The sequence below is a fragment of the Accipiter gentilis genome, chromosome 9, assembly GCF_929443795.1.
Source record: "Accipiter gentilis chromosome 9, bAccGen1.1, whole genome shotgun sequence".
Taxonomy (NCBI): Eukaryota; Metazoa; Chordata; class Aves; order Accipitriformes; family Accipitridae; genus Astur; species Astur gentilis.
In genome coordinates, this window is record NC_064888.1 from 22,831,004 (window position 1) to 22,857,568 (window position 26,565).

The 26,565-nt window shown below is 40.7% G+C and overlaps 2 protein-coding genes and 1 long non-coding RNA gene across 3 annotated transcripts; all 3 read left to right on the forward strand.

The window, feature by feature from the left end:
• Window positions 1-8,933: 8,933 nt before the first annotated feature.
• On the forward strand, window positions 8,934-14,017 carry LOC126043040 (beta-microseminoprotein-like). Its single transcript, XM_049810898.1, has 4 exons — window positions 8,934-9,019; window positions 12,027-12,126; window positions 12,663-12,765; window positions 13,649-14,017. Exons 1-4 carry the CDS (start codon window positions 9,017-9,019, stop codon window positions 13,776-13,778), a joined length of 336 nt encoding a protein of 111 aa, XP_049666855.1. The 5' UTR covers window positions 8,934-9,016; the 3' UTR covers window positions 13,779-14,017.
• A 530-nt stretch (window positions 14,018-14,547) lies between these two features.
• On the forward strand, window positions 14,548-18,411 carry LOC126043041 (uncharacterized). Its single transcript, XR_007507330.1, has 2 exons — window positions 14,548-16,506; window positions 16,707-18,411. It is a non-coding gene; the product is annotated as an uncharacterized LOC126043041 (long non-coding RNA).
• A 5,088-nt stretch (window positions 18,412-23,499) lies between these two features.
• On the forward strand, window positions 23,500-26,184 carry LOC126042945 (beta-microseminoprotein-like). Its single transcript, XM_049810714.1, has 4 exons — window positions 23,500-23,508; window positions 23,840-23,987; window positions 25,243-25,345; window positions 26,052-26,184. The coding sequence occupies exons 1-4, from the start codon at window positions 23,500-23,502 to the stop codon at window positions 26,182-26,184; spliced, it is 393 nt and encodes a 130-aa protein (XP_049666671.1).
• The last annotated feature ends 381 nt before the right edge of the window (window positions 26,185-26,565 follow it).

Consider the following 26,565-nt stretch of genomic DNA (forward strand, 5'->3'; position numbering starts at 1 on the left):
GGGAACGGCCCAGCCCGGCGGACCGGGAGGGCTCACCTGGGCACCCGCCGACTCCTGGGTCAGCGGTCGCAGCGTACAGCCGCGGGAGGGTGGTCGAGCGTGCTCCCAGCCGGGTCAGGGGCGCTCCCGCTGTCCTGTCCGCGGGTTGTGAGGACCGTACCTCCCCGGCGGAGGAACCTTCGACCGCTGCGACTGCTTCCAGGGTCTGACGCCCTTGGCCGAGAGACCGTTCGGGGCTTGTACCGGACGCGTGCACAGGGGGGCCCCACTCTACAGCGGGAGCAAAATGGCGGGTGCCAGAGGCAGCAGGTCGTGGCAACACGTCCGCAGCGCAGCAGCGTTCCCCGTAGGCCGATGCCCAGTCTTGGGAGTAGAGAGGGACCCCTTCCTCCTATTTTTCTTACAGAAGTAAGTGCAAGATTTACCTTATAAGTCAGGTAAAATCTCCTTTGATTTAAACTGGACTGGTCTTAATAAACCCGCACCGGAACTCCAGGATCTGCTGGAAGAAAACACTACATACTCTAACATAAATAAATATATGGTGCAAATCGCCAAACTGGGATTCACAGCCAATTATCCCTGGGCCTTTACCGGTCAAACACCCACTCTAACTTGCCGCTTTCTCACTACGTAATTTTTGTCCGATGGATTAAAAAACCTTGTCATACCACTGTATTTCATACGCTCTTTGTTACAAGTGAATTAACCAGAAAGGAAATGACAATAAAACCATCTGTTCTTCCAGCTGGTAACTAAATATTTCATTGGAAATAGTCAGTTTAGATCAGCCCTTGATAATAGCACATGGAGTTTATTTATTTATTGCACTTGACTACACTTGATACCACAGGAGACCTCTTGAGGAACCAGGGCACTGGGTGATTTACTTCTCACTTGGGTTCTCAATTTAAATAAGAAAAAATGCCCAAGATTGCCAAGTTCTTGTATATTGATTTTAATGGCTACATCCAGATACCTGAAGGATATTGCTAGATTAGGGACACAGGAACTTCTAAAAGCAAAGTATCATCGTATTCCTTTCAGTTCTATTTTTCTATGATTCTATAACAAGATACCAGTATTGAACTGGCTCAGACCTTCAATCCTAGTGGAATTTAAAGAATTTTAATCTACTGATAATAAAGCAGAAACTAATAAAGTACAAGTAGAAAAATATTAGCCTAAGCAAGTTTCACAACAATGTCTTGAGCAAGATCGTTAAAAAACATGCAGATGGGATTAATCTAAAATTATTCTCCAAGGCTTTTTGTGTTTTGCCATAGTACCTTCCCCTGCAACATTACAAAACCCAGAAAAATTTTCCTTTAGTTACTTTCCATATTCACCGAAATGTAGAATAAAACCATAAATACTCTGGTTAGTTCTGATAAGCCAACAGTTAAAACTGGAGACAATTGTGACGGAACTGTGAAAACTTCCTTACATACAGACTTGGCATCAGGGATGTGCCTGAAATTATAGCAGACTCTGGGGTTTCCCAACTGAGTTGGGGATACAGACGTAAATATGTGTCTGTAGTTTGCCTCGTCAGTGTAGTAATGAAATTAGCAGAGTTTGGATTGAGCAGTGGGGGCTGATCCTGGCACACTTAGGAATTCTGTGCTGTAGCAATCTGGATAGCTTTCTCCTGGCTTAGTTCCCTAAGCTTCCTTCCTGTGAAACCAAGGCGTGGAATGGGGACAAAATTGGCCGGGAGGGTTACTACAAACAGTTGGAGTTAACCAGACCAAAGAGCACACTAGGACTCCTTAATCCATCAGTTTAAGCATAGGTTGTGTTAGCCTCAAAACTTGTTCTTTATATCCACAAAGAAACATCTGTGAACATCAGCACAAGAAGCAATTACAAAGCAAAGGAGGAAATCCAGTATTTACACTCTTGCACAAGTTGGCACCTATTCCTTCCCATGGACCTGGTCCCCAGTGGGTATCCACAATAATTTCCACAGGCCCATAGGACTGCATAGAACTTTTAGCAGCTGTAGAATGGCTGTAGAAGGCTACAGGAAAGATGATGCAACCTTGGAAGTAATTTGGAAGCCAGTATTGCATGCCTGTTATGTATGATCACAGCTTACTGTCTCTTCACAACTTTTGCATAGCTGAAAGCAAACATTTTAATTTGGAGTGGATCCTGACTACTCTCAAAACAAGTAGTAGATCGTTTTGTCCAGAAAATATCCCTATACGCAACATGGCCAGCTTTAAGGGAGGTATTGTATATGCTATACCCATTCACTGCTAGGTCATATGCAACTCTATTAAAGACAGAGTGATTTCTAACACACATCACAGATTATGAAATAACAAGAAATATTTTTTATTCATACAGGATTATTAGGGGGATCTGATTTTTCTCTTTTACTTATTTTTTTTTTAAACTGTGTGAAGTGGCTACTAAATTCCCATTAGCATTTTTCTGCGAAGAAATTACAGTGGACAAAGGCTTAGTCTTGTAATGAAATTCAATATAAATTTAATTATCTCTTCTTGATAACCTGGGTAATGATATGCCATACAGCTAGCCTGGGTAATTTTTTTTCCTGTGGGTAAAAACTTTGGCAAGAAATACTGCTTTCTGTTGCCTCACACTGGAAGTGCTAACAAAAGCTTAAACAGACACAGCACTTGGTTAAACTCACAAATATTTACAAAGTAAAAATTGAAAGAGAATACCACAGCCAGCTCTCCCAATAGCTGACAGAAAGTAAATATATTTTTATAACTTTAGACCAGGATGCAAACAAAATAAAAAGACAAGTCACAATTAAAAGATCATCTGTATCATGCAAGAAGGAACCCCAACACAGTTTGTGCATTGTTCTTCATTTTCCCTGCCACTCCTCACTCTCAAGCCCAGGTTGTGTTGTATGGCTTGGTACAGATACAGAGAGATGTGGTTGTCCGAGCCCTGCAATTACCAGAACTCCCCAGCCTCCAAGAGATAGTCCCAGCACCTGTGCCATCTGCAGGCTCCAGAAGGATTTGGGGGTGATGAGTGAAGTCAGGCCTTGAAGATGCCTCAGTCTCTGGTGCACAGTGTAGAAAGGGGTGTCTGCAGCTAAAAATAAGTACACATGTGCTGTCACTGGATCAGCACAGGAGCCTGAAGCCCCCAGAGGTACTTTCCCTCCTGCTTGGGATTCATTGCTCATTAATGCAATGACAGAACACACCACTTGCCTACCAGTGTATTTATTCATTTCAGGGAACTCAAAATCAGCTTTCCTTTAAAATAATTAATTATAACCTGTGTGCCAGAAATAGACTGTGATCACCCACGTCACCTAAAAGACCTTGCTGCCGTGTATTAAGTCAAATGACTTACTGCAATAAGTTGTTGTGCAAGCAGGAAAAAAATAACCAGGCTGATAAACTCAGTTCAAGTAATTAGAAATCCTAAAGGAGGTAAAAAAATCCAGAGCGGAACTACTAATCCTCTAAAGGAACCTGGACTTGGAAACACATGACTTTGTTGGCTTATGGATTCCCCATGTGGGTTTGATCCTTTGACCCCCAAAGTTCATGTCTCATGGTAAAATCATATTCTTGGAGGACAGCTGTTACCTTGGAGTTCCCTTGGTGTGGGGTAGGAATGCCTAGTGTGTAAGGAACGGGGGAAGTTGACTTTTACATTCCATCTCTGGGTTCTGCAGTCCTCTACAGGTAGGTACTAAGCTCTGAAACTTGAAATCTCTGACACACTTAAGGGAGCCATCTGAAGTCATGCATCAAGCCAGTATCAGAATGAAAAAATAAAAAAGCTCCTGAATCACAGTCCCATGGTTTTCTACTTCAGTCTTTAGCAAAACTTTGAAACATGAAACTCACAGGATTAGTGAAATAGTGCTACCCTCCCACTTTTGTAAACAGGTCAAGAAATTAAACTCGTATCGATTGATATATATCACAGTTGATAAAACAACACAGAGCCAGGATGACAGTGAACTTATGTTCCAGGTTAGATCCAGCAAAGCCTTTCACCATGTGTGTGCTTGAGAACAAGGAGTGGCTCCACTGGAGACAATGGAACTACCTGCATGGCTAAAGCTAAGGATATACTTAAGTAAGTGCTTTGCTCGACCCAAGCCCTAAGATCTAATCTGAAGACTGCAGAATTTAACAGTTTTCCAACATTCCTCAGTAGGCTTTGAACTTATTTAAGCTAAAAATTATATTTCCAACATATATGAGCTTTAGTTATCTGTGTGACTTATGTGCAAATATTTATCTGCCTGATATAAGTGCGTTCTATGGAATAGGCAGTGAACTTTGCAAAATACTTGTTCTCTCATCAAATATTAATCCACCATGAGGACATCTGCCCTCTGGCTGTGCAGGATCTGAAAGGGAAAGCTTTTTTTGATGGAAAGAAAGAAGATACAATAATAGAATGGTTTGGGTTGGAAGGCACCTTAAAGATCATCTAGTTCCAACCCCATGCCATGGGCAGGGACACCTTCCACTAGACCAGGTTGCTCAAAGCCCCATCCAACCTGGCCTTGAACACTTCCAGGGATGGGGCATCCACAACCTCTCTGGGTAACCTGTTCCAGTGTCTCACCACCCTCACAGTAAAGAATTTCTTCCTAATATCTAATCTAAATCTACCCTCTCTCAGTTTAAAACCATTACCCCTCATCCTATCACTTCACTCCCTGATAAAAAGTCCCTCCCTATCTTTCCTGTAGGCCCCCTTTAAGTACTGGAAGGCTGCTCTAATGTCTCCCTGGAGCTTTCTCTTCTTCAGGCTAAACAACCTCAAGTCTCTCAGCCTATCTGCATAAGGGAGGTGCTCCATCCCCCGATCATCTTCGTGGCCCTCCTCTGGACCTGCTTGAGCAGGTCCATGTCTTTCTTATGCTGGGAGGCCCAGAGCTGAACACAGTATTCCAGGTAGGGTCTCACAAAAGCGGAGCAGAGGAGGAGAATCACCTCCCTTGACCTGCTGGCCACACTTTTTTTGGTGCAGCCCAGGATGCAACTAGCTTTCTGGGTTGCTAGTGCATATTGCTGGCTCATATTCAGTTTTTCATCCACAAATACCCCCAAGTACTTTTCTGCAGGGCTGCTGTCAATCCATTCATCGCCCAGCCTGTATCCATGCTTGGGATTGCCCTGACCCATGTGCAGGACCTTACACTTGGCCTTGTTGATCTTCATGAGGTTTGCACAGGCCCACCTCTCAAGACTGTCAAGGTCCCTCTGGATGGCATCCCTTCCCTCTAGAGTATCAACCACACCACTCAGCTTGGTGTGGTTGAAATGAACCTTACATTTAAAAAGGAAGGAAAAGCATATTCCTTTTTATGTGAAACTGGGTACATCAGAATTATATATACTTAGATGAAAAGCTGAAGGCAGGTACAAAGGGAATAAAGCTGCAGGGGAGTTGTAGAGGTGTACCAAAGAATTCTTGCTAGGTCCTATGTATACTTATTCATGCTCGGAGAATTCATTCCCATAAGAGCAACATTGCCTCTAAAGCTATTAAGGATCATGACTTTAATTGCTGCTGATGGACTGCTGCTGCAGAGTATACATCAATCCTGATACGCAGAAGTGGCCTCTCCTGACCACAACAGTGGCAAATCTGGTCTAGTAGATTATAATATGGCATTTGCCTCCAAGAAGATTATTCTAAACTCTTGCTTATACTTGAGTTCCTTAACAGTAATGAATTTAAATTAGTTTATTTAAGCCAGTGCAAAAACATTTAGTTGCACTTAAAATGAATCTCTAGCAGTTTATATTTAGCTGAGAGGGAATTTACTTAAACTACTATTACCAAATTACTTAAACCTATTGCTAGGTGTAAATTGGCATAAGGTTTACTATGCTTAAAGTAAAGGAAGAGCATCGGCTAGGTTTTAAATCAATTTAACTAGAAGATTTTTAAATAGCCTGGAAATGAAACCAGAGGAATGAGACTTTTCTTTCTCTCTCCAGCTCTAAAAACACACTCGACAAATGGCCTGGTAACAATAGATTACCTTGAGCTGCAAATTGCTGGTGGGCCATGAAGCAGGATTGTGGGGACCAGACAAGGATAAATGGCATCACCTTCCTTTCCATCATCCCAAATCAGCCTGCCTTTTAGAAGGTCCTAGAAAAGTATTTCTAACTACTACAAAAATAATACCATAATAGCTGGACAGGATAACCTTTTCAGAGATTTCTCCAGGTGTCAACACATCAGAAGAAACTATTCCTGAGCAGTTGAAAGAGACCAGGCGTGTTTAGCAGCATTCAACTGGGAAACTAGGAAAGGTCTAAGTATGAAATCCTTAGCAGCTGTCCCACTAACAAAGCCTTAAAAATGGTTTCTGCTTTTTAGTAGTCTTGCATTCAGAAAAGGCAGACCTTCAATGCTCTGTGGTTTCATAACCCACCTATCAACTTCATAGGAATATTGAAAATGATCAGAAATGGCTGAGCTGATCACAAGGGTGATACACTTTTCATGGGAGGGCTTGTCAGGCAGTTTTGTCTCTCCTTGTGCTGTATGACAACTGGTGAAAAGCGAATTAGTGCAGTGCTATGGAAGAAATAATTCTTGAAAAAAGTGTATTAAAAAAGCAACTCACTGGAGATGTAACCAGATCTAAGACTTTAGGAAGAGACTAAATTCTTTTAAAGCAAAATCTGCATATCCTGAGGCAGGAGGTTCAAAGGCACTCAGAGGGGTGTCAGTTTACCAGCAGACAATCAGCAGCACAGCTGGCATGGCTCCAGCATCTTTATAAAGATCTCATTGGCAGAAGAATAAGGTGTTCTGCCTAACAAGTGCTTTGAAAGCAAAACCAGGCTTGCTTTGAGCTCTCTATCAAAAACCACAAAAGGACTGGCATAAAATTTCCTGTCAAGCTCAGGGTGACCTGGGGATAGCAAAGCCTGGACATGGTAGGTGAAGGGAAGAAAATGCTGTAAAACTGGTGCAAGCCATAGGTTGATGCACATAATCTATAGTTTCTCTACACTTGTATGAAATCCTTATATCAAGTGATCCGGGAGAAAATACAAAATCATTGCTGACAGATTTTGCAAACAATGCTTAATGTGACAGATAATGACAAAGTCCAGTTGTCTTGATGGTGAAATAAACTATACTTACTTCATGCTTTAGAGAATTTTTTTTTTATTTTGTAGGAATAGAAATCTTTTTAAAACTCTGTAAAATATAAAACCTATATTAACAGCAGTGCCCCTGAGAAGAATTTAGGGAGGGAAAGCAAATGTTTTGTTTCTAGAACAATATGGTGCTTAAGACAGCAGATCCCTGGATGTATATACAGGAAAGGTGTTACGTGCTTCATAGTATCTGAGGTCACTTCAACAACACTTACAAGCTTTTATACCTTGATCTATCCTCAGATTTGAAATGAGATACTGTCAGATTGGAGACTGTTCAGAAATGGGTTAAAAGAATGAAAGGAAATCTGTGCTATACAACTGAAGACCAAACCACTGTATTCACCTGAGAGAAGTTACAAGCTAACTTGAAAATCTGTAGGCACAGACAAGAGGAAGTGATGATAAAGTACTATTATATATTATGCCAGGAGCAAAGGATGAGAAAAGAAATGTAATGAAATTTCTCAATGACATAAACATGATTTTCATTAAATGAAAGTTTTAAAACATTTAGTGATTACATCAGAACAATAAAAAAAAAGTCAGGTGTATAGTCTGTAAAATGGAATGCTTAGTAACTTTTCACGAATTATGTATTTCTTACTAAAGGATTATCAAACCTGTACAGACTTCAACTTCAGCATTTCCTCCAAGAAGGTCATGGAATTATGTCATGCGATGTACTTATATTTTTTTTGCTCCTGATGAATTCTTTGGATTCAATACATCCAAAACCCATACTAATTATTAGTAGTACTCAGAAATACATAGTGCATAGGAGGAAATGAATGATAATTTTTCTTGCCACCATTCCAAAGTATTTACAACTCTGTGTTTAGTTTAATCTAAAAAAAAAAAAGAAAGGCCAAAATTATTTAGCTTGTAGTACATCCAAATTTTATTGGATTTATTTGTCCAAAGTTTCTAAATGTAATCTTCAAACCATATGCCAAATTTCCTGTAGCTGGTGATAAATCTCCCACAGGAACCGGTTTCAAATTGTTCACCAGCATCTGTAACAAAGTATTTCTTTTTGAAACATAGGTAGGGCCTCAGTTATTCATTCTAAGAAGAGGTTGCAGGAGCAAGAGAAAGCAGAGTATTCGATTAGCACTCTGAAAATTATCACTGCTTGTGAAAGTATTTTGCACATATAAAAGTGATCATATACTCTGTCACAGTTACTCACATCAAAGCCTGAACAGTCCCACAGGAGCAACAGCAGGCTTTTGATTTGAGAGGAAATCCTTATTTTAGTTGAGAAGAAAGAGTAATGTTGTAATGTGATCCAGCGCTGACTAAGATCTGAATGTTAAGAGGTTTTGATACTGGTAATGGCCAAGTACCTTCGCCTATCTTGCAGTGCACACTGCAGCATTAAACATGAGTATGCAAAGATCTGGCAAAAACTTCCTAAGCTATTAATACCTAGTTCTCTACTCTAAGCATATTCCAGCCCACTGATAGCAGAAATGGTCAGCATACATTCCTGCCACAGCTATAAATCACCTAACCATACAATACTGCCTACAGCTTAGCTATCAATACTTGTATTTCATGAGAAAGGCACTTCTAATCATAATTTTTCCAAGGAATACAAAGTTCTGGGTTCAACATTTTACCCAGGTCAGTGCTCTACAGAATCAAACATTTTCTCATTGCCAGCTGGTAAAATTTCAATGATTTCTTCAGAAATTTCAACATAACCACATTTGAGTTGAATAAGCTCCCCCCTCCCCCCCCCCAATTTGAGTTGCTCAATATAAAGGCACCACAAAATATTTGCTGTCAGATTCCACATAAAGCATTGCAGAGTTCTTCTGGAGACTTGGAGCTCTTTGGAAGCCAAGTATTCCACAATGGTAAGTCAAATGTTTAGGGTTTGTTTTTTTTTTTTTATGAGGCCACAGATAGCTATTTGCTTTAAAACTACAAAAGAAGGATATTTAAATGAATCACCTAGTTACACATTTTTAAATGTGAATATATTCTATTAAAAAACTGCAAGATGCAAAGACACCCTTGTGAAGATTACTGTGAATTTTGTTCTTTGTTTTGTAATTCTTTGCAAGAAACTGTACACATATATCTCTTGATCTTTCACTTGCTGTTATACTTTTCTCAGAAATGTTTGTGACAATATTCAGAATTTTGTCAACATTTAGGACCATGCTTTAAAAACCTATGGATGTGAAATACAGTTTAAAATATAGTCCCTTTACAATGAAAAGTATAATACACAGTGTATTTTGTCTGCATTTCTCTTTTGATCTATCAAGTTGTGTCCTATTTTAGCTCTTCAAGCCTCCTGATGTGTTTGCAGAATCCGAATCAACAGTTAGGTAATGCTAAATAGATAGACAAAGCCCTATGACCCAGTTTTCCTCTAATTTATGTTCACATAATCCCCAAAGGTACAGACATCAATTACTACCTTTGATGAGAATCTCAGGAATGGCATAAGTTTTACAGAAGAGGCTGTATTTTCTGTATTATATGTAGATTCATAAATAAAGGGAGAAATTATCATCTGCTTCTTTCTTTGCCTAAGCTTTCCTGAGGGCTTGCCTATACTCAGACAAGACTTAGTTGAACAAAATGATCTAGTACCTCATTCCACATTAATACATTAATTCACCCATTTTCAAAGGCCATTAAACCCAGTCTGGAAGATTCTGTTCTCCAAGATGACTGGTGGCATCCCCTTTTTAAAAGAGCACACAAGAAAAGAAAAAAAACAGTTTTCTTGAAGTGGAACAAGTGGAACAACACAAGGCTGATGTTTAACTAAGAGCCCTTGGCGTCAGTGTAACAGTAATAATCTCTGTTATTTCTAATAAAGGATACTGTTTCTGCCAGTGCTTTCTTACCTGTTTGATACCCTCTGTGCTCAGCCTACTTTCATGTGGCCCCTTTACTGCTAACTATCTGAGCTTAGCTGATGTATCCCTTGGTTGTTCCAGTATAAAGCCAGTTCAGGCAGGGATTAGACACCACAGACTTCCCCTTCTGTTTCTGTTTAGATTCAGTGGGAGGTACAGAACTTTGGTCTTTAGAGAGGAGCATGCCAAAGTTCATCTGACTGGCATTTCTGGGAATAGCAAGATAAGTACAAACGTTGGAGCAAACAAAGGATAAAACATTCACAGAAGACAGCCCAGCACAGCAATAGAAGGATTTTAGTCTCTTCTATAAAGACATGAGAAACAGCAGCAAGACCTCTGGTAGAACTGGCCTGTGCTGTTCCAAACAGCTGAACCAGTTTGGAGGAAAGCCACCACCAAACTCAAGATGGATGACTAATATACAGCAAGCAGTATCCCAAGCATGTTGAGATCCTCTGTGGAAAGCCATGATGCTCTGAGCTCACAAAGCCCTGAATCGCTGCATAGCACAGATAGCCCCACAGATCCATGCAGAATGCAAGTGGAGCCTCAGGAGAGACCAGCTGCAATGTTACATCCTACAACTTCACAGAACAGGAGTTGCTTAGGCAATTTTCCTTTGGCCAGGCACCACAGAATAGCACAGTTTAAGAGCTTCAGTCTTTCTTCTTAACTTCCCTCATTCTGGCTATGGTGCTCAGCATGGCAACTGGCTCTATTCTACCCCAAAGCATCAGAAACTCCAAATCACAGAACCCCTATGGAAATTAAGCATTACACCCTTCCTAGATCACTCCATAGACCCTCCTCCTCCCTTTCACTAAACCATAAATGTCCCTCAGCCCTGTAAGAAAGCAGCACATCAAGTATTGAAATAGAAAGTTTTTTTCCACTGCAGACAGAGAAGATTCTACTTGCCTCCCCATCTGCCTAAGGTTCAGGACCTTTCAGTGTTTTTGACAGTCATGATTCAAGTAACCCAAGGTAGACAGCAGAGCTTCCTAAAAACAAAGTCTCTCACTGCTATTTTAAACCCCAGTTTCAAGCAGCAACAGCCTCTGGAGTTCAGAACAGTAACTTGGAAAGATCGACTCATTTTACAGTTCTTTCATGTTAATTTGCAAGTGCTATCAAGAAAATTTAAATAACTTCCTCCATTGCTTCTCAGTCTCTGTCCATTCCTAAACTTTTGCCTTAAGTTATCCAGCTTGAGCAACCCATCAAAACAACCCTGTGCTCTCTCATGCTTCTCTGTCTCTCTACCCCAGTATAACAGCCATTACAAAGTTATGTAGGTTTTTTCCAAAAAGCCCTGATTGTTTGGCAGGTCACAGCAGACATCTCTAAAGAGCTCTTATAGGTGTTTAGCTGTTGCCACCACTAGGCAAAAGGAAGGGTGTACAGTGACATGCCCAGACCTGTGTGTGCATGGTTTGACAAGATGGCTGACGTGCAGCTAAGCAGTGTACAGCACTGGAATTTTGCCCTAAGATACTAATTTGTGTCTCTCTTCTCTACCCAGCCACCTATTTCAAAATACTGGAATATAATTAAGTCTGAGATCTCCACTTTTCTGCCAAATTTGGAGAAATTGCTGTACCCAAAAGTGAAGCAATGGGATGCTACATAGAGTGACTTGCTGGAGAAATAGCTAAATCTGACTCAAAGGCAATAAATGAAGCACTAATAAGAGTCTGACAGGGCTTTCAAGTATATAATACTATTGAAGCTTTTTGTGTTTTCTAGAAATTAGACGTCAGCGGGGAGTGACGCTGCTGACTCATTTATGTCATATCATTTCTTCCCACCTAAAGGAAAAATTCATCAATGCAGTGAAATATCTTGGATACCCTTTCCCAGCATTTTCATATACACATAAGATTATTTCTATTTTTTTCTTCAGGTTCAGTGACTTAGCTTTTGAAAACAAAGATAATCAAAGTGGAATTAAATTCATGCCATTGCTCTGTATTCTCTTTTACAGAAGAGTTTTCTGGCTTTCCTTGTTGCAATGGGCATCATAGTGACCCTGGGTGATGCATACTGCTTTTCTAAACTCAACAAGCCAGGGGAGGCCGACAAAGGTAAGGTTAGGGAAGGTCCTCTCACTTGATTGTTCTGTGGTAGCTTGTCTCTATGTGGAGCTGCCAGGAAAGGCTCAAAATACAAGGGAGGGAGGAGATATCAGAAAGACACGAATAGGAGGTTCCAGCACCAAGTTGGCAAAAGTAGGGAAAAACAAAGTGTTCCCCTGGACTAAGTATGGTTGCAGCAATATTATTGCTATTGGTAGTAGGTTGCTATTGCTATTCCAGCACATGGAGCCGATGCAGGAGTTAAAAGTAATTCTGAATAAAGTCTGGTGCCAAGTGGCAGGCCTGGCTGGTTAGTTGCTCTCTTTCACCCCAGATCTGTCACACTGAAACTGTCTCTAACAAGTGAAGAAGAAACAAGTTCAGGCTCTCAAAATAGTCCAGGTAATAACCCAGAGAACAAAATGACTTCTACTTTACTATTGTCAAGAAAAACATTTTCAGAAAACTTGAAATAATTTTTAAACTTTTCAGCCTTTATGTGGAAGCGTAAAGAACATGTTTTGTTTTGCTGCTGTCTTATGCAGGCTGTATGCTGGATGGAAAACTATACCCCCTTGGAGAGATTGCGAGAACAGAAAATTGCTTCAGATGCAGATGCAGCCAAGAAGCAATGCGTTGCTGCTCCCTGTAAGTTTGAACTTTTTGGTAGCATCATTGCCTATAGGAAGACCACAGCTTTCCATTTGCTGGGGATAAATGAGTTTCTAAGGGCACAAGAGAGTTTTTCCTCACTCATGTCACAGAGCTAGGGCAAGCCACATACAGCTCTTGATCATTTGAATCCTTGGCTGCATTTATCTTAGCTCACTTTCTGCTGACTGGGAGTGGACACAGGCCCTTCCAGACACATCCAGTTGGTGCTTGCCTTTAATTTTGAAGAACTTGTGAATACCTCTTACACTGCAATTAAGTCTTTCCTTAGCGGCAAAAGTGGGGGTAGGAAGGAATTCATTCCACAAGGGAGTTAAGTGAAGCTCCTCTAAAGAGCTTATGACAATCTGAATCCCTTTCCGGAGGTGCTTTTCTCCAGTGAATATGCTGACTCTAGAGTAACAGGGCTCTGCTCTGAAGCATCTATCTCCAACATCCTCCTTTTCTCTAATCCTACCTTCTCAAAGAGCCAAAAAATGGCTTGATTATGATCATCACCTTTTCTCAGGTGACACTCAATCTGTCAGGAAACAGCTACTACATTCTAAGCAAATTGGCAATAATGAAAAATTAATGGAAAAGAGATAAAACATGCCAAATCGCACTGTTAAGTGCTGTGCTAGAAATCCCTATGCTAGTAGTGAGCATACTGGTGCATCTACACAGCACAGTGCAGCAAGGCATCATTTAAGGCCCTGGGAGCTATAGCTGTATGGCACTCAAGCTAGCTAGGCTGGTCTTAGCCATAGTTTCAGAGATCTCTCTCAGCATTAGTTCAACCTACAATCACTGAACCCCTGAAGTATTGAATCTTTTATTGCTCTCAATCTAACATTTGCTTTCTCTTTGCCAATAACAGCTTTCATACTCCTATTGGTTATGACAAAGAGAACTGTAAAGTTGTTTTCAACAAGAAAACCTGTGACTACGACGTGGTGCAAAAAAGTGACCCCTCAAAAGAGTGTCCCGTCTATTCTCGTGTGGGCTAACAACCCATCTGCTCTGAACCTCTCTGCACAGTGGAATTGCTTTGCCATCACAGAGAAGCTTGAAGACATGGGAGATCTTGTAAGAGAGAGTACTTCAGCAGCTCACTTCTAATCTTCTAATTGTTCTAATTCAGTATACAAGATGCTTAATCAGATACAGTGTCTAATTTCTGTCATTACTTGCATTGGTATCACTGAGCTTTTTTGAATACAATAAATCCAGACAAAACATCCAGGAACACTTTATAATGATGGTTCTTTCTATGTAATAACATGGGGCAATGTCACCTTTGAGAAAGAAATGTGTTCACCTCACTACTCCTACATGCTGTGCACCAGTATCCTGGCACAAGCCACTCTCATGCTTTGCAGGTTCTGTTCTAGCCAAGGGTCAGAGCAGACATTTTGGCTCACCAGGTGTCGAAATCCATTATCATTTGGAAGGGATGCACTGTCTGGGACATGCTGTACAATGGCTTCTACTCAGGGCATACTTGAAATGCTGCAGGAATTTTGGCAAGACCCATGCTGCTAACAACTATGACATCCGAAAAAAACAGTGAGTATGGAAGACCATCATCATTTTTCTCCCTCTTTTTTTCCCCCCTTCTTTTCAGCAGTGTCATCACCCAATAGCAGTGACTGTTCCTCTCCATTGACCGCTCTGACCTGCTGCCAGGTGTCCTCTTCCAAGCCCCGAAAGTCTGCACACACCACGCTGCATTAGTGGCTCTTGCCCAAACTGAAAAAGAGATCTAGATCACCTCCCCCAGAGACATGCTTCCTCATGGCAGCAGAGCTTGAGGTACTAATAAAAAGCAGATGCCTTCTGTCTCTTCAGTAAAAAAAATACCCCACATTCCCTCGGGAGAGAAGTCCAGCCAGTGATGGGCTTCAGAATAGAATCTCCCACCTGGCAATTGGTAATATCCTAAATCTGCCCACTTGTAGGAGACTGGGCAACAATACCCTATAAAATGCTCCTTCTACATGGCCTCTTTGCTCCAGAATTGAGTATTAAAAAACCACAACAGTCTGCAGTTAATAGTTGTATGGTTTGAAAAGAAACACATTTTTCAGGACAAGTGGAGTGTTTAACGATGCTACATAATCATGACAAGTCTGTTTTCTTGTAAAAGTATGAGGTTACATACAGTTGAGCACTCTTAGGGCAGGGATCCTCACTTGGCCCAAAATAATTGTCAGCCTGTGTTTATTCAGCAGGGGTACTTGCTTCTCAAGACAACCAGTCTCAAGCTCTGTGAACCATCAGTAAAATCAGAAGGATTTAACGTGGTATGTTTTCTCTGGCTTTGTTTTTGGTAACTTGCCTCTGAACATTGTTTTAAACTTTCTTATGGCTTCACTTGAGATACTTCCATTTGGGAAAATATCCAAGCATTTTGCAAGCACTGGTATTACATATTTCACCTTTTAAAGTTCTTTGCACTGCAGGCTGGATATCAGTCAATAACTCTGTGTTTCTGTACAATTGGTTTCTGCAAGGCTGAAAAAAATATGAAGGGCCAGAATTAGAGTAATTTCAGCTTTTTCCAGTATAAAAATATGCATATGTGTTTTTAAAAATCTGACTTCCATTCACTGATATAATTGTGCCATTCCACAGCAGCATGTGGAAATGAATGTTCTCACATTGCTTAAGGTCCTAAGGTAAGTTTTCTCCAATGAGTTTTCATATCCTGCAGGAGAGGAACAGTTTTGAAACTTGTCCTGAATGACTTTTCCCCTTTTCTGCCAGGTCATGTCAAAATTACACAGAACACAGCCTCAACTGGTACCTGAAGGAATGTTCTTGCTTACAGAACACATAGCTGCAGCTTCTTAGGGGAAGTAAAATTTTGAGCATGGAGATCCAAAGACTTCCTACCTAAATAGCTCACAAAACTGTTTCTTGAGAAAAATCTGGTTTCATTTGTTTTTTAAATCCTAATTTTAAAAATAAACATTTTCATGGCTAACAAAAGTGACTTGGAGGCTCCTCATGGATTATTTTTTAATTCAAACCACTGAGGAGTGCACACATCAAGATTAATATCCAGTTTGTTGTAGTCTGGAACTGTGTCATGTGATACTGGAATTATTTCAGTATTCCGAGATTTTCCCTACCAGACTCTTATAAATTAAGGCTACATTTTTCTTCTAAAACTTATGAAAATTAGGTTATTATCTCATAATGTCACATTCATGTTCTTAATATTAGTAGTTCCTCAGTAAGACTTCATATTTTCAGTGATTTACAGATAATTAGTTCACTTTTAAATTAAATAGAATTTTACTCTACTTAATACCTTATTTGGACATTTACTTATTTATTTGTTTATTTATTATTTGGAGCCTTATTACTTCCTAGAACCCCAAGAGTTTCTGTAGAATCTAGGTGCCAATTTTCTTACAGATGAAAATGACTTTCTCAGTGCAAGAAGATTTCTGATTTGCTGGCAGCACCAGTAAAAGCATGAGTGACTGAAACAAGAAATCTAACACAAGCTCTGGATCTCATGCTTAATATATTTGTTGTGGGACTGGAAAGAACCATCATTTTTGACCAATGTGATTAGCACATCCTTCCAGGAGTTATCTGTGGGTAGGGAAGCCCATCTGCCACTGCAAGAGGACCTCCCCTACCACACACATGCACTTGAAGCAGAATCCGAACAGCCCAGCACAAACAAGAGCTGACACTGGAGAAGCAAGAAAATGAATTCTGGTAAGTTTACCAGACAAGGAAATGTAGAGAGCACTGATCTAGAGGCTCCAGAGTATAGTCTGGCTTCACTGAGACTCAGAAATTCCCTCCAGATGTTTTAAAAAAGAGGTCTTCTAGTTTCAACATGCAACTGTATTTGGTTTTCTATTGCCAGAGTAGCTGGCACTACTGAAACTACTTTTTTTCCCTAAATAAAACAGCTTTAGCAATGAAGCTCAGGAATCTTGCATCTTTCTTGCTATAGACCGGAAAGCCTGTCTACTGAGAGGGAAAATGCTTAACAGCATTGCCGCAGGTAAGATAGATATATTTTTTTTTATTCATGAGATGATCCAGCTGCAGGAAAGCAGGATGATATATCACTCACCCTCTGTTCTGAATCCTTTTAATTATTTGTGTACCACCAAAGATGAGGGAAATGTGTAGGGCAGAAACATAGAGAGGTACCAGTTCAGTTTTCTATCCTTCACAGCAATGAAACTGCTTGTTGATTACTAGTCAAATCTCAGTAACTTCCTCAGAAATCCCAACAGAACCTGTCCAAATCTGAAATATTTTTGTGTTTTATTTGAAATGTTTCTTGTTTCACTGAAGAATAAGTTGTTACCACTTTTATATTCAACCCTGCAGGAAACACCAGACAGGCCATACAAGAGCTCCTTAGAAACAAAACATTGTTATCAAAAGAAGTCCAAATTTCAGATTCTTAAGAATTCATAGCACTCGGAGTCAATCTGTTGACAAGTATGTGATCAGAGCACCATGGCAATACCATATATGCATTTGAGCTGCAACCTATTTCACATTTGAAGGAATAACAAAAATAAAATATTAGCTGCCATTTTGTGAAAAAAATTACAAGAAGCCTGTTAACTGTTCTACCCTTTCAGGTGTTGTGATTCCTGTTTGCTTTCTCAAAGGGGGAAAGCAATTCTCCTAGCACAAGTATGCTCTCAGTAACTGTTCAAACACTTTCAAAAAGTAGTCCCAGACATTGCAGGTTTTTTACAGCAGTGTTTCCTGGGCTTCCTTCTTGACACCACTACATAATGCATACTATTATTATGAACTAAACAGGTCAGGCACTGTCCTGGTGAAACATGCCAGATATAAGAGCCATAACAGCTGTCTTGATGTTGTTCTGTTCTAGTTGCTGCCCATCAGGAATAGACAGGAGGGGTGTAGGACAACAGATGGGAGGAAGCAGGATTTTATACATTACAATGGAAAACATCAGAGAAGGAAAAAAAGAGAGAAGATCCCAACAGCCAAGATATCCCATGGATTTGGCTGAAGCATTCTGTGGCTGCCCTCCCCACCCTAGACTATTCTGAGTCCATGCAGCAATAATATCCAACCACTGCATTTTATCTTCATGGAATAAGTGACTAATATGAATGGAAAAAAGCTCATGTGCTCTAAATAGAGCTGAAATACAGTGTAGATGTGGTATACACAGAATTAACTGACTTTCCCCCAAAAACACTCAGAGGTCACTGAACTAGGTAACAGAGTATAAAACTGAAGTTAAGCCCCCTTTCATTTTGTTCATGCATGTGCAGGTTGTGTTAAAGATGGAAGACTGCACAAATTTAGTACCACCTGGAGGACCAAAGGCATACTTCCAATGCCAGTGTGGCCAGAGCAGGGTCTACTATTGCACCATGTAAGTTCCACAAAGCCAGAGGCACCAGTGGCAAGAACTACAGCAACACTCCCACCAGCCACCTTTCCTATAGCTAAATCCCTAAGTCACACCTCCATCAAAAAGTCTTTACTTTTTCATAGACTTACGATCTTCATTTGCCTAATCAGCTGCAGGGTTGGGATAACAAGCTATGTTTGGAATCACTGTGTTTTTTCATTGCTGGAATAAGCTTTTTTATCATTTTCTGGTTCACTGAAGATTTCTAAGATCTTTTTGTTACCACATGGCTTGAGTTGATAGAAGTGTAGGCAATACTGCATTTCCCATGAATTGGAGATCTCTTTTTGGCTATCCATTTTGTTTTACTGCCTCTGGACTTTTGTCCTCACTGCTATAGCGTCTGTGGCTCTCTTTCTCAGTATTACCCACACTGCAGAGATGGAGGTCTCGTCCTTGCAAACACAGCCTGGCATTTGCAGTTGGTTCTTTAGATCTTCTTGGCTGTGTCTATGTCCCTTGCTTAGCACTAATCCTTCATCTGGGGATCATGACCTGACAGGATTTTCCAGACGAGCTGAGGAATTACCAAGGGTTTTAAAAAAATGCATTTGCACCTTAGCAAGAAGGATCTTTGCTTACCCACAGAACTAAATGGGGGAAAAAATGAAGTGTTTCTCATCCCACTGAAATTGCATTGAATTAAAACTGAAATTTGGCCCAGGGATGGGAACTCCGCTACATATGGAATGAGACAGTGGTGTTTAGATCAGGGGAGAAATGACATTGTTGTCTCCAGCTTGGGCCTCCCAGCTTGAATTGAGATGTCAATTCAAACTTCTGCTATGCCACATATTACCTGGGACAAGTGGCTCACACCATCCACGCCCCTTGCCTGTAAAATTAATAAAAGTCTTTGCTAATTCCTGTGCCAGGAGAGATCCAAGGGCATAGGCTTTGAGGCTTGTGGGTATATGAACCTCAGAGTTAACAAAAATGTTCCCACCAAGGTAAAACTTCCTTCTGCCACATTTACAATATGTTTCTGTGTCAACTGTATATTTTAGTGCTGTTTGCTTGTGCTTTTCCTTAAAACAGTTCTCCTTTCTTACATGCAAATGCGGCAGACTTTGTTTAACAATTGTAAAACCAAAGTATATTACACACAGCATTGTCAGTTTAAGGTCAAGATGGATTTATTTTTAAAATTGTGTATACTTATGATCTGTGAGCTGATATGCCTCATGCTTCCTCTTGCTTTCCCCCTCTCAATGACAGTGATAGTCAATCTACTGGTTTTAATGATTGGATATATGAACTTATCTTCTATAAGGAGTCCTGCACTTACTCTCTCCTGCAGAAAGCTGCTCCCTCTCAAGAATGTGAGGGTAGTACTGAAATTCTGGGTTAAGAAACAAGGTTCCCGGACTGCTTTTATTCTGGTGCATCTCTTCTAGCTTTAAGTTGTTCATAGAGTAATGCTTTTCATAGATATTAGCCAGTTTATTGGTGTTTCTAAATAACATTACTGCTCTGAAATCATGCTGTATTTCTCTCTGTTGATTGCCCAGCACTGAAAAATACAGAAGAACCAAGGCTGATAATCTTGTCTTACTCTCATTATCTCTGTGGTCCTCAGTCAGATGTAACCAAAAATCCAAGCTGAAGAATGACTAAGTAAAATAGTGAGGTAAACCTTCAGGAAAGTCCCCAAGATTTTTCCCCGCCTTAGGAAGAAACAGGATACTTGGTTCATCAGCATAAGTGGAAAGAGGGCACAGAATTAGGCAGAGCACTGATACTCTTAGAATGTTGCTAGTAAGAAGTAAACCTGTTGGGAAGACAACGTGAGATTTCCACAGAGCGATATCTGTTGGAGATATCTGTTCCCCACACAAGCAAGGCACCTATCATCCTGTACATGAACAAAATGAAGAAATGCAACATAACATGGGCCACAGCTGACCCTCAATAATCAGTATATGAATGGACTATCTACATAGAGTTTGCTGCTCTGAGTGGTTTCAGCACCACAGCATCTTGTTAGGGCCCCCTGAGATCACAGATCATGCAAAGAGCTTCTTTACTGTCCCTAGACACTGCCCAGGCTTAGACAGGTAGCTCCCTGCTACATTCCAAAGAAAGCTGCTTGAAAGAACTTCTTTCCATACCTGGCATAGCTCACACCTAGAAAACAGGGAGGGTTCTGCAATTGGAACAGCTGCTTCTCTGAAAAGTTGAGAGAGAGAGAAAACACACGTGTGCATTGGTTGGATTTTAGGGGTTTGGAGTTGTGTAACAAATGCATTCTCTGTCACTCAGCACCAAACAAGCAAGTTGACTGGGTTTTGGCTGTAACAAATTCCACAAGCTTCACTCCAGTACACCAGCATCACAAATCACTATGTGTCTGCTGACTTTTGTTCACATACAAGAACTTCTTCAGGATGCCTGTCAAGCAAAGTATTGCATGCAAACTCCAAAACATGCAAGATGAAAAAAATTAAGTAGCTCAGTAATATTAACAGAAATAAGGCAGTGTGGTTTGATGGTCCTTTTCTTTCAAACTATCTTGGAATACTTGCTCCAGATTACCTCTGAGGATACTGAGGAGCTAATACCTTGAACAGGACTCTCTGGTATTTCCCCCAGTATCATCAGCCAAGATGAAATGGTTACTTCTCAGCACATAAATGTTACAAAGAGCAGGCATGCAAGGCTAGGGCCCATCCTTAGCCATCCCACAGATGTAGATCAGTTAGGTCAGGCAGCATAGGAACAGGACATCAGAATGGAGAGAGTGAACTCTCCCCATCTTCACTGCAACCAACACAAAAGGCAGCTTTGGCCTAGGATGACAGTGTATTACTTTGTTATCCTACTGAGCCTTTTTTCCCCCTTTAATAGAAAAATGCACGAGCTCTGAAATACCTCCTCTGAAGCACTGTCAGTATCCCAAACCACAATGATGCTGTTAAATTGGCTTCATGCATATTTGTGAGAGATCCAAAGGGGATATGTGGACTCTGTTGATGCCAGTAAGAAATTCCCAGTGCCTGTACTCATGGGCTGACATGTTTTGTTGGTTTACCAGTGATTAGGAGTCAAGGGCATGAGCCATGTGGCTGTGGTGTTAGTCATGTCCTGTTTCAGGGCACTGTATACATCAGCATTTCCAAATCTAACTTACTAGTGATGGGCTGACTGTGGGCACCTTTGTCAAACCTATGAACACCTGCAAACACTTCAGCTCTTTTCTGCCATCCTGAAGAAAGTTCTGGTAACTGAAGAAAAACCAATTTACCCAATCTACTGAGTTGAAAGCCAGGTAAGATGTCCCTGTGAGTAGTGGTCTCACTGTGACCTGCATTGCAATAATGCTGGCTTTCTCACATGGACTTCCTGAGCTAGCTCTCAACTCTGGAGTTTTGATAGAAGATGTGGAGTAGCCACCCCAGCTTGGACTTCAACCTCTACTCCCAAACCCACACAATAAGGCAACACAATTAGGCAGTCAGAGTAGTTATTTCCGGTATTGCAAACTGTGCAGCCCTGGTAATAAGGGGAAGACTTCTTCATCTACCAGGGCTACACAGTTTGAAATATTTGAAGCAACTAGATCAAAGCTAAGCAAAAGGGGACTGTACTCTACTCCTTTGCTATCAAATTACTGTCCTAAGCACTTGGGAAGTGTCTGCCCGACATGTACAGCCTCTGCAGAAAAGGAACCATTTCTCCCTGGCCACAAGGATTAAGGAAGAAAATATATGATGTCTTTTTCACAGAGGACCTGAGCATATGGGTCTTCTACACATGATGGAAAACTGAACAAGGAGGAAAATGGTTATCTAGGTCCCTTTTCTAAGGGCCTACAAATGCCAGCCACTCTCCACAGAAACTCTGCTTTACCCGTAACCCTTCCAACCACCACTCCTTTTCCACAAGAGCCGCCTTTCATCTTCAGCTGGTGAGCAAGCAAGCTGAATGATTACTCAAAGTTCCTCTCTTTTAAAACCTAGATGGTTCAAACTAAGCACGCAAATTTCATTGTGAGTGACAACCACAACGTCTCTAATGGGTTTCTCAGGGCGAGTGCTAAATATTCCTTCCGGGCTTGAAATTTCTTTCAAAGTACCCCCCATAACTGCCTTCCAGATCCAATGTGGCACAAAAGCCACACCTATTTCTTCAGTGCCTTCTAGAACCAAATGTTCCTGTATACAATTGGCTATTTTAATAACATCCATCCCATGAGGTCATTTTGCAGAAACCTCATTGGAGTTACTCATGCATGTTCAGTCTGCTCAAGGACTGGCATCATACATTCCCTCTCTATATAAGTTCTCAGAGATGTGCTTCATATAGGCCATCTCCTTACTGGAAGCCTCATAATTCTGCAAGAATGATGAGTCCTTACATCTTATACTGTAAAAGACCACAGTATGTTGCTATAGATTTTTAAAGGAGGTTCTGTTGGTTTTATATCAGTACTCACAGATCTAAGCAACTTGGAGAAAGTGTAAATTCTGTGTTTTGAGAGCAAAAGTCAGACAGATAGGCACAGGCAGGTAAGAACCTTGGGTAAAATATATCAGCATGTATATGGCAGGAGATGTCTAATAGGACTCCAGCTAAGGCTTTCTATTATAACCTGTTTTCACTTATATGTAATGTTTGGAGATAATCTCTTTTCTGGTAGAAAGCAGCTCTGTTGTGTCTCAACCTAGAACTGGCCTTCATATTTGTGAAAAGTCTGGATAACATCTGAACATTTAGTTAAACTCAAAAACATGATCTAGATTTTTACTCATTTGCAGCTCTGTGGGTTTTAACCTCTTCTGCAAAATAAAATGCTAGTTTTTCCTCCTCTCATCTCTCAGGTATAACTTCTTTTTATAAGTCACCAGTTCTAGTCTGTCCAAAACAAACACACATATATACAATGTGTGGGTGTGTGTCATTGTTCACTCCTGGTCTACCTTTCCTCTATTACCAAGATTTTAAATTCATCACAGCTAATTCCATCCTAGAGTTCTTGCACTTATTTCCTCCATATCCCCAATGAAAGTCCTTCAAACATTTCAAGCTAATATTGAATGATAAGAGACTAGCTGAGGAATTTAAGCTGACCTTTCAGAAAAAGCTGCTGACAAAGGTCAGAGAATATAGAATTATCTAGGTTGGAAGGGACACCTACAAGTCCTTTCGTCCAACATCCTGCTCAAAGGAGGACCAAGTCTTGAGTGTTCAACTTTAGCTAAAGTTCTTCAGCTTGTTCCTAATCCTTCAATATTAGGGTAAAACATCCAGTGGGTTCTTCAGACTCCAGTGAAGAAGTTTTTACAATTATGAGTGAGGTTAGTGGCAGAGACAGTTGGTGACCAATCCTACGAAGAAAATAACGACAAGAACAATGAATGGGGAGGGGAAAGGAATAGAACATACTTCTTTCACAAACAGTATCTGGGTCTACCAGTCCTGTAGCAGGCAATGCTTGATTTTAATAGCTTGGAAAGACTCTTTTCCCCTCCCAAATGATGCTCTGCCTCTGCTTCTTCCAAATGGTTCAGTATTCCTGATTGCATGTTAAAGTATCTAAACTGTAAAAGACAATTGGATTTTGATTTGAAACCACAATGTATTTTTCCATTTCTAATGGTAGTATTTAGCATCAAGACATCTTAATAGTTACTTAAGTATTTGTTTGAATTCTGCTTTCTTGTTCAGAAAACCATCTTGGCCTGCCTTCTTGTTCTGGCCATTAGCATGCCACTGTCAAATGCTTATTGCTTCTTTCAGCCATTGAGGCCAGAGATGTCTGACGGTGAGCATGCAGGTAAGAAGTCAACTGTCCTCAACTTGACAGACATCACCACAAGCACTGCCTGATTTGATTTGTCCATTCTGTGCAATCTATCACAATTTAGAACTGTGGAAACAGTGGAGAGAAACCACTAGGAAAGCGGGGGGAGAGGGGGTTTGGAGAGCAGGGAATTTATAATATGTTATAAAAAAAAGAAGAGTTTATCTGAGGAGCATCACAGAAACCAAATTACAAATGAATTTTGTCCAGGGAAGTAGCATAGGCTTAGTTTATCCATCTGCATGAAGTAATAATTCATATTTTCACTATGGCAGTGTATTTAGAAATACAGAGAAGGGAGGAGAAGGGCCTTTCTCTATGTATGTGTGTAGTCAGTATAAAGCAGGAAACTGATTGGCAAGTGTTCAGCACACTGATCGATTTACTCATTGTTTCCCTATCCCAAGGCAAATTCTTAAGAACAGAATGGCTGCTCCCCTTGACTCTGGGACTGCTCTTCCTGAACACAGCTAGTCTATGAGTCTACAGATGAATGGAGCTGCAGGAAAATAAGTGCTCAAAAAAGAAACATGCAATTATTTGGGTACAAGAAGAGCTGATGTGTGCCAGTATGCAAAATAAACCAAGTGCCCCAAAATACAGCTTTTTCTGGGAAAGCTAGTGCTACTACTAGAAAAATGAGTTAGCATTGCCAAAGAAACAGAACATATTTACAAGCAAAGACACAGCCTAGAACCCCCAAATCCTCCATTCCATCTTGTCTCATCCTCATAAAAATCCTGCTTTCCAGTTCACTTATTTAGGAAGTCTATTCTGTCACTGTTGGACAGGAAATTTATATACAATATGTGCTTTCTTCCTGCAGCTGAGGATTAAGAAAAGTTTTCCAGGCAGATCTAGTCTTGCTCTAAATGATGAGTCAACAATAGTTGGTGTTAATGACAGGGGAAGTCAAAGCCTTTTCTTAATTCTGACCAGGTCTGTGCCTAGTCGTCTTTCTGCTGGGTGCTCCGATTCCTGTAATTAAAGATGAGCTACTCAAGGAAACCCGATGCTGCTGAGAAGCACAGGAAACAGAGCGATTCGGGATACCCTTCTCCATGCGTTAGAATGGTAGCAGTGCTGCTCTGTCCAGGAACCTCCGTGTTTGCCAGACAGGGATGTTAATGTAAAGAGCCAACAAAGATCCCACCCATTTTGTCCAAGCAATAGCCTTGTTAGTGTAATAGGTCTGACACTGAAGGCTATTTGAGTACTATGTTTTCAGGCTGCCGTGACTCAAAAGGAGAGCTGCATGAATTCGATTCCCACTGGAGAACCAACGACTGCCATGATTGCTCCTGTTCCAGGGATGGAATTGACCACTGCTCCAGATGAGTTCAGAGCAGCAGTAGGGTTTTTCCTCCACTGCCATGATACAGCACAAACCACTTCCCTTCACACAGGGGTCCCTGAGAAACAGCCCTGACCCTTCTATCACTCACTTGATATCACAAAACCCAACACTGTCGTCACTGTGCACGCAAGAAGTTCCTCTGACTAATATAGCTCATATTTAACAAATTATTCTTAATTAAAAAAAAAGAAGACTTAATTCTTCTTGGGGCTAAAATTGCAGGCAAGATACTGATTCAAGAGAGAACACGCAGTTATGTAAGAAATTTCTACTGGTCCTAATCCAGATCTTCCGAAAGCCACACTCTGCACCTCTTTTCTCTGAGAAGCAGCTTAAGGTATACTGGCCTGCCTGTAATTTTTCCTATAGTGACACCCAACCACTCATGCAATTCTTGTTCCATACTGTGGCTGAAAAGAAAAAGCAATGACATTGGCGTAGCAAATAAACACAACAAACATCCCCTAAGTGTAAATCAGATCAGTAAACTACAACTGTCCCCTCATCCTGCTTAAGCAGAGACTAAATAACATTTGAGCTGGGAGCTTTGTGTGAGCTCCCTTTTCTGCTCCTGAACACTTCCTCAGTATAGCCTCTTCATACTAAAAGTGCAAATGCCATCTGAAATGGAAATTGTTCACTTCTTGGTGTCATCACCTCTGTCTTTCTTTTCCCAGTGACAGCTTTGCAACACCAGCTGGCTATAATGAAGTGAAGTGTGTAAGTATTTTCAACAAGGAGACCTGCACTTATAAAGTAGTGGAGAACGATGATCACTCAAAAGAATGCCCAGTCCATAACTGGGTGGGCTAACAGACCAGGATTGTGGATTTGGGGGATATTTCCTTTTTTTTTGTTTTAAGGGTTCTCTCTCTCACAAATTCAAAAACACTGAAAAATGGAGCTGTTGAGTGAAATCTACTTGTAAAACCTATCACCTAATAAAACTGAATATCTACTCAGAAAAGACTTCCTTGTTTTCTCTGCTTTCTGCTTCCCCATGAAGAAAGAACTGAATTGTTCCTTCCTTGAGATCAGAAATTAAAGCTGACATTTTTTAGCATCCTCAATAGCTGTTAATTCTTCTCTAGTCACGCTTCAGTGCCAGGGAGTATATTCTGTTATCTGTGCACAGCTGTATCTTAAAGCTAAAATAAAATCAGATGAAACATCAGAAATTCATGTGACTGATTT

What these genes read in the sequence shown, in the direction of transcription:
- LOC126043040 (XM_049810898.1), top strand. An exon ending in GCCAGGGGAGGCCGACAAAG is followed by an intron (nt 12,127 to 12,662) that starts GTAAGGTTAGGG and finishes TGTCTTATGCAG; the next exon opens with GCTGTATGCTGGATGGAAAA. An exon ending in GCAATGCGTTGCTGCTCCCT is followed by an intron (nt 12,766 to 13,648) that starts GTAAGTTTGAAC and finishes TGCCAATAACAG; the next exon opens with CTTTCATACTCCTATTGGTT.
- LOC126042945 (XM_049810714.1), top strand. An exon ending in GTCTGACGGTGAGCATGCAG is followed by an intron (nt 23,988 to 25,242) that starts GTAAGAAGTCAA and finishes CTATGTTTTCAG; the next exon opens with GCTGCCGTGACTCAAAAGGA. An exon ending in GATGGAATTGACCACTGCTC is followed by an intron (nt 25,346 to 26,051) that starts CAGATGAGTTCA and finishes TTTTCCCAGTGA; the next exon opens with CAGCTTTGCAACACCAGCTG.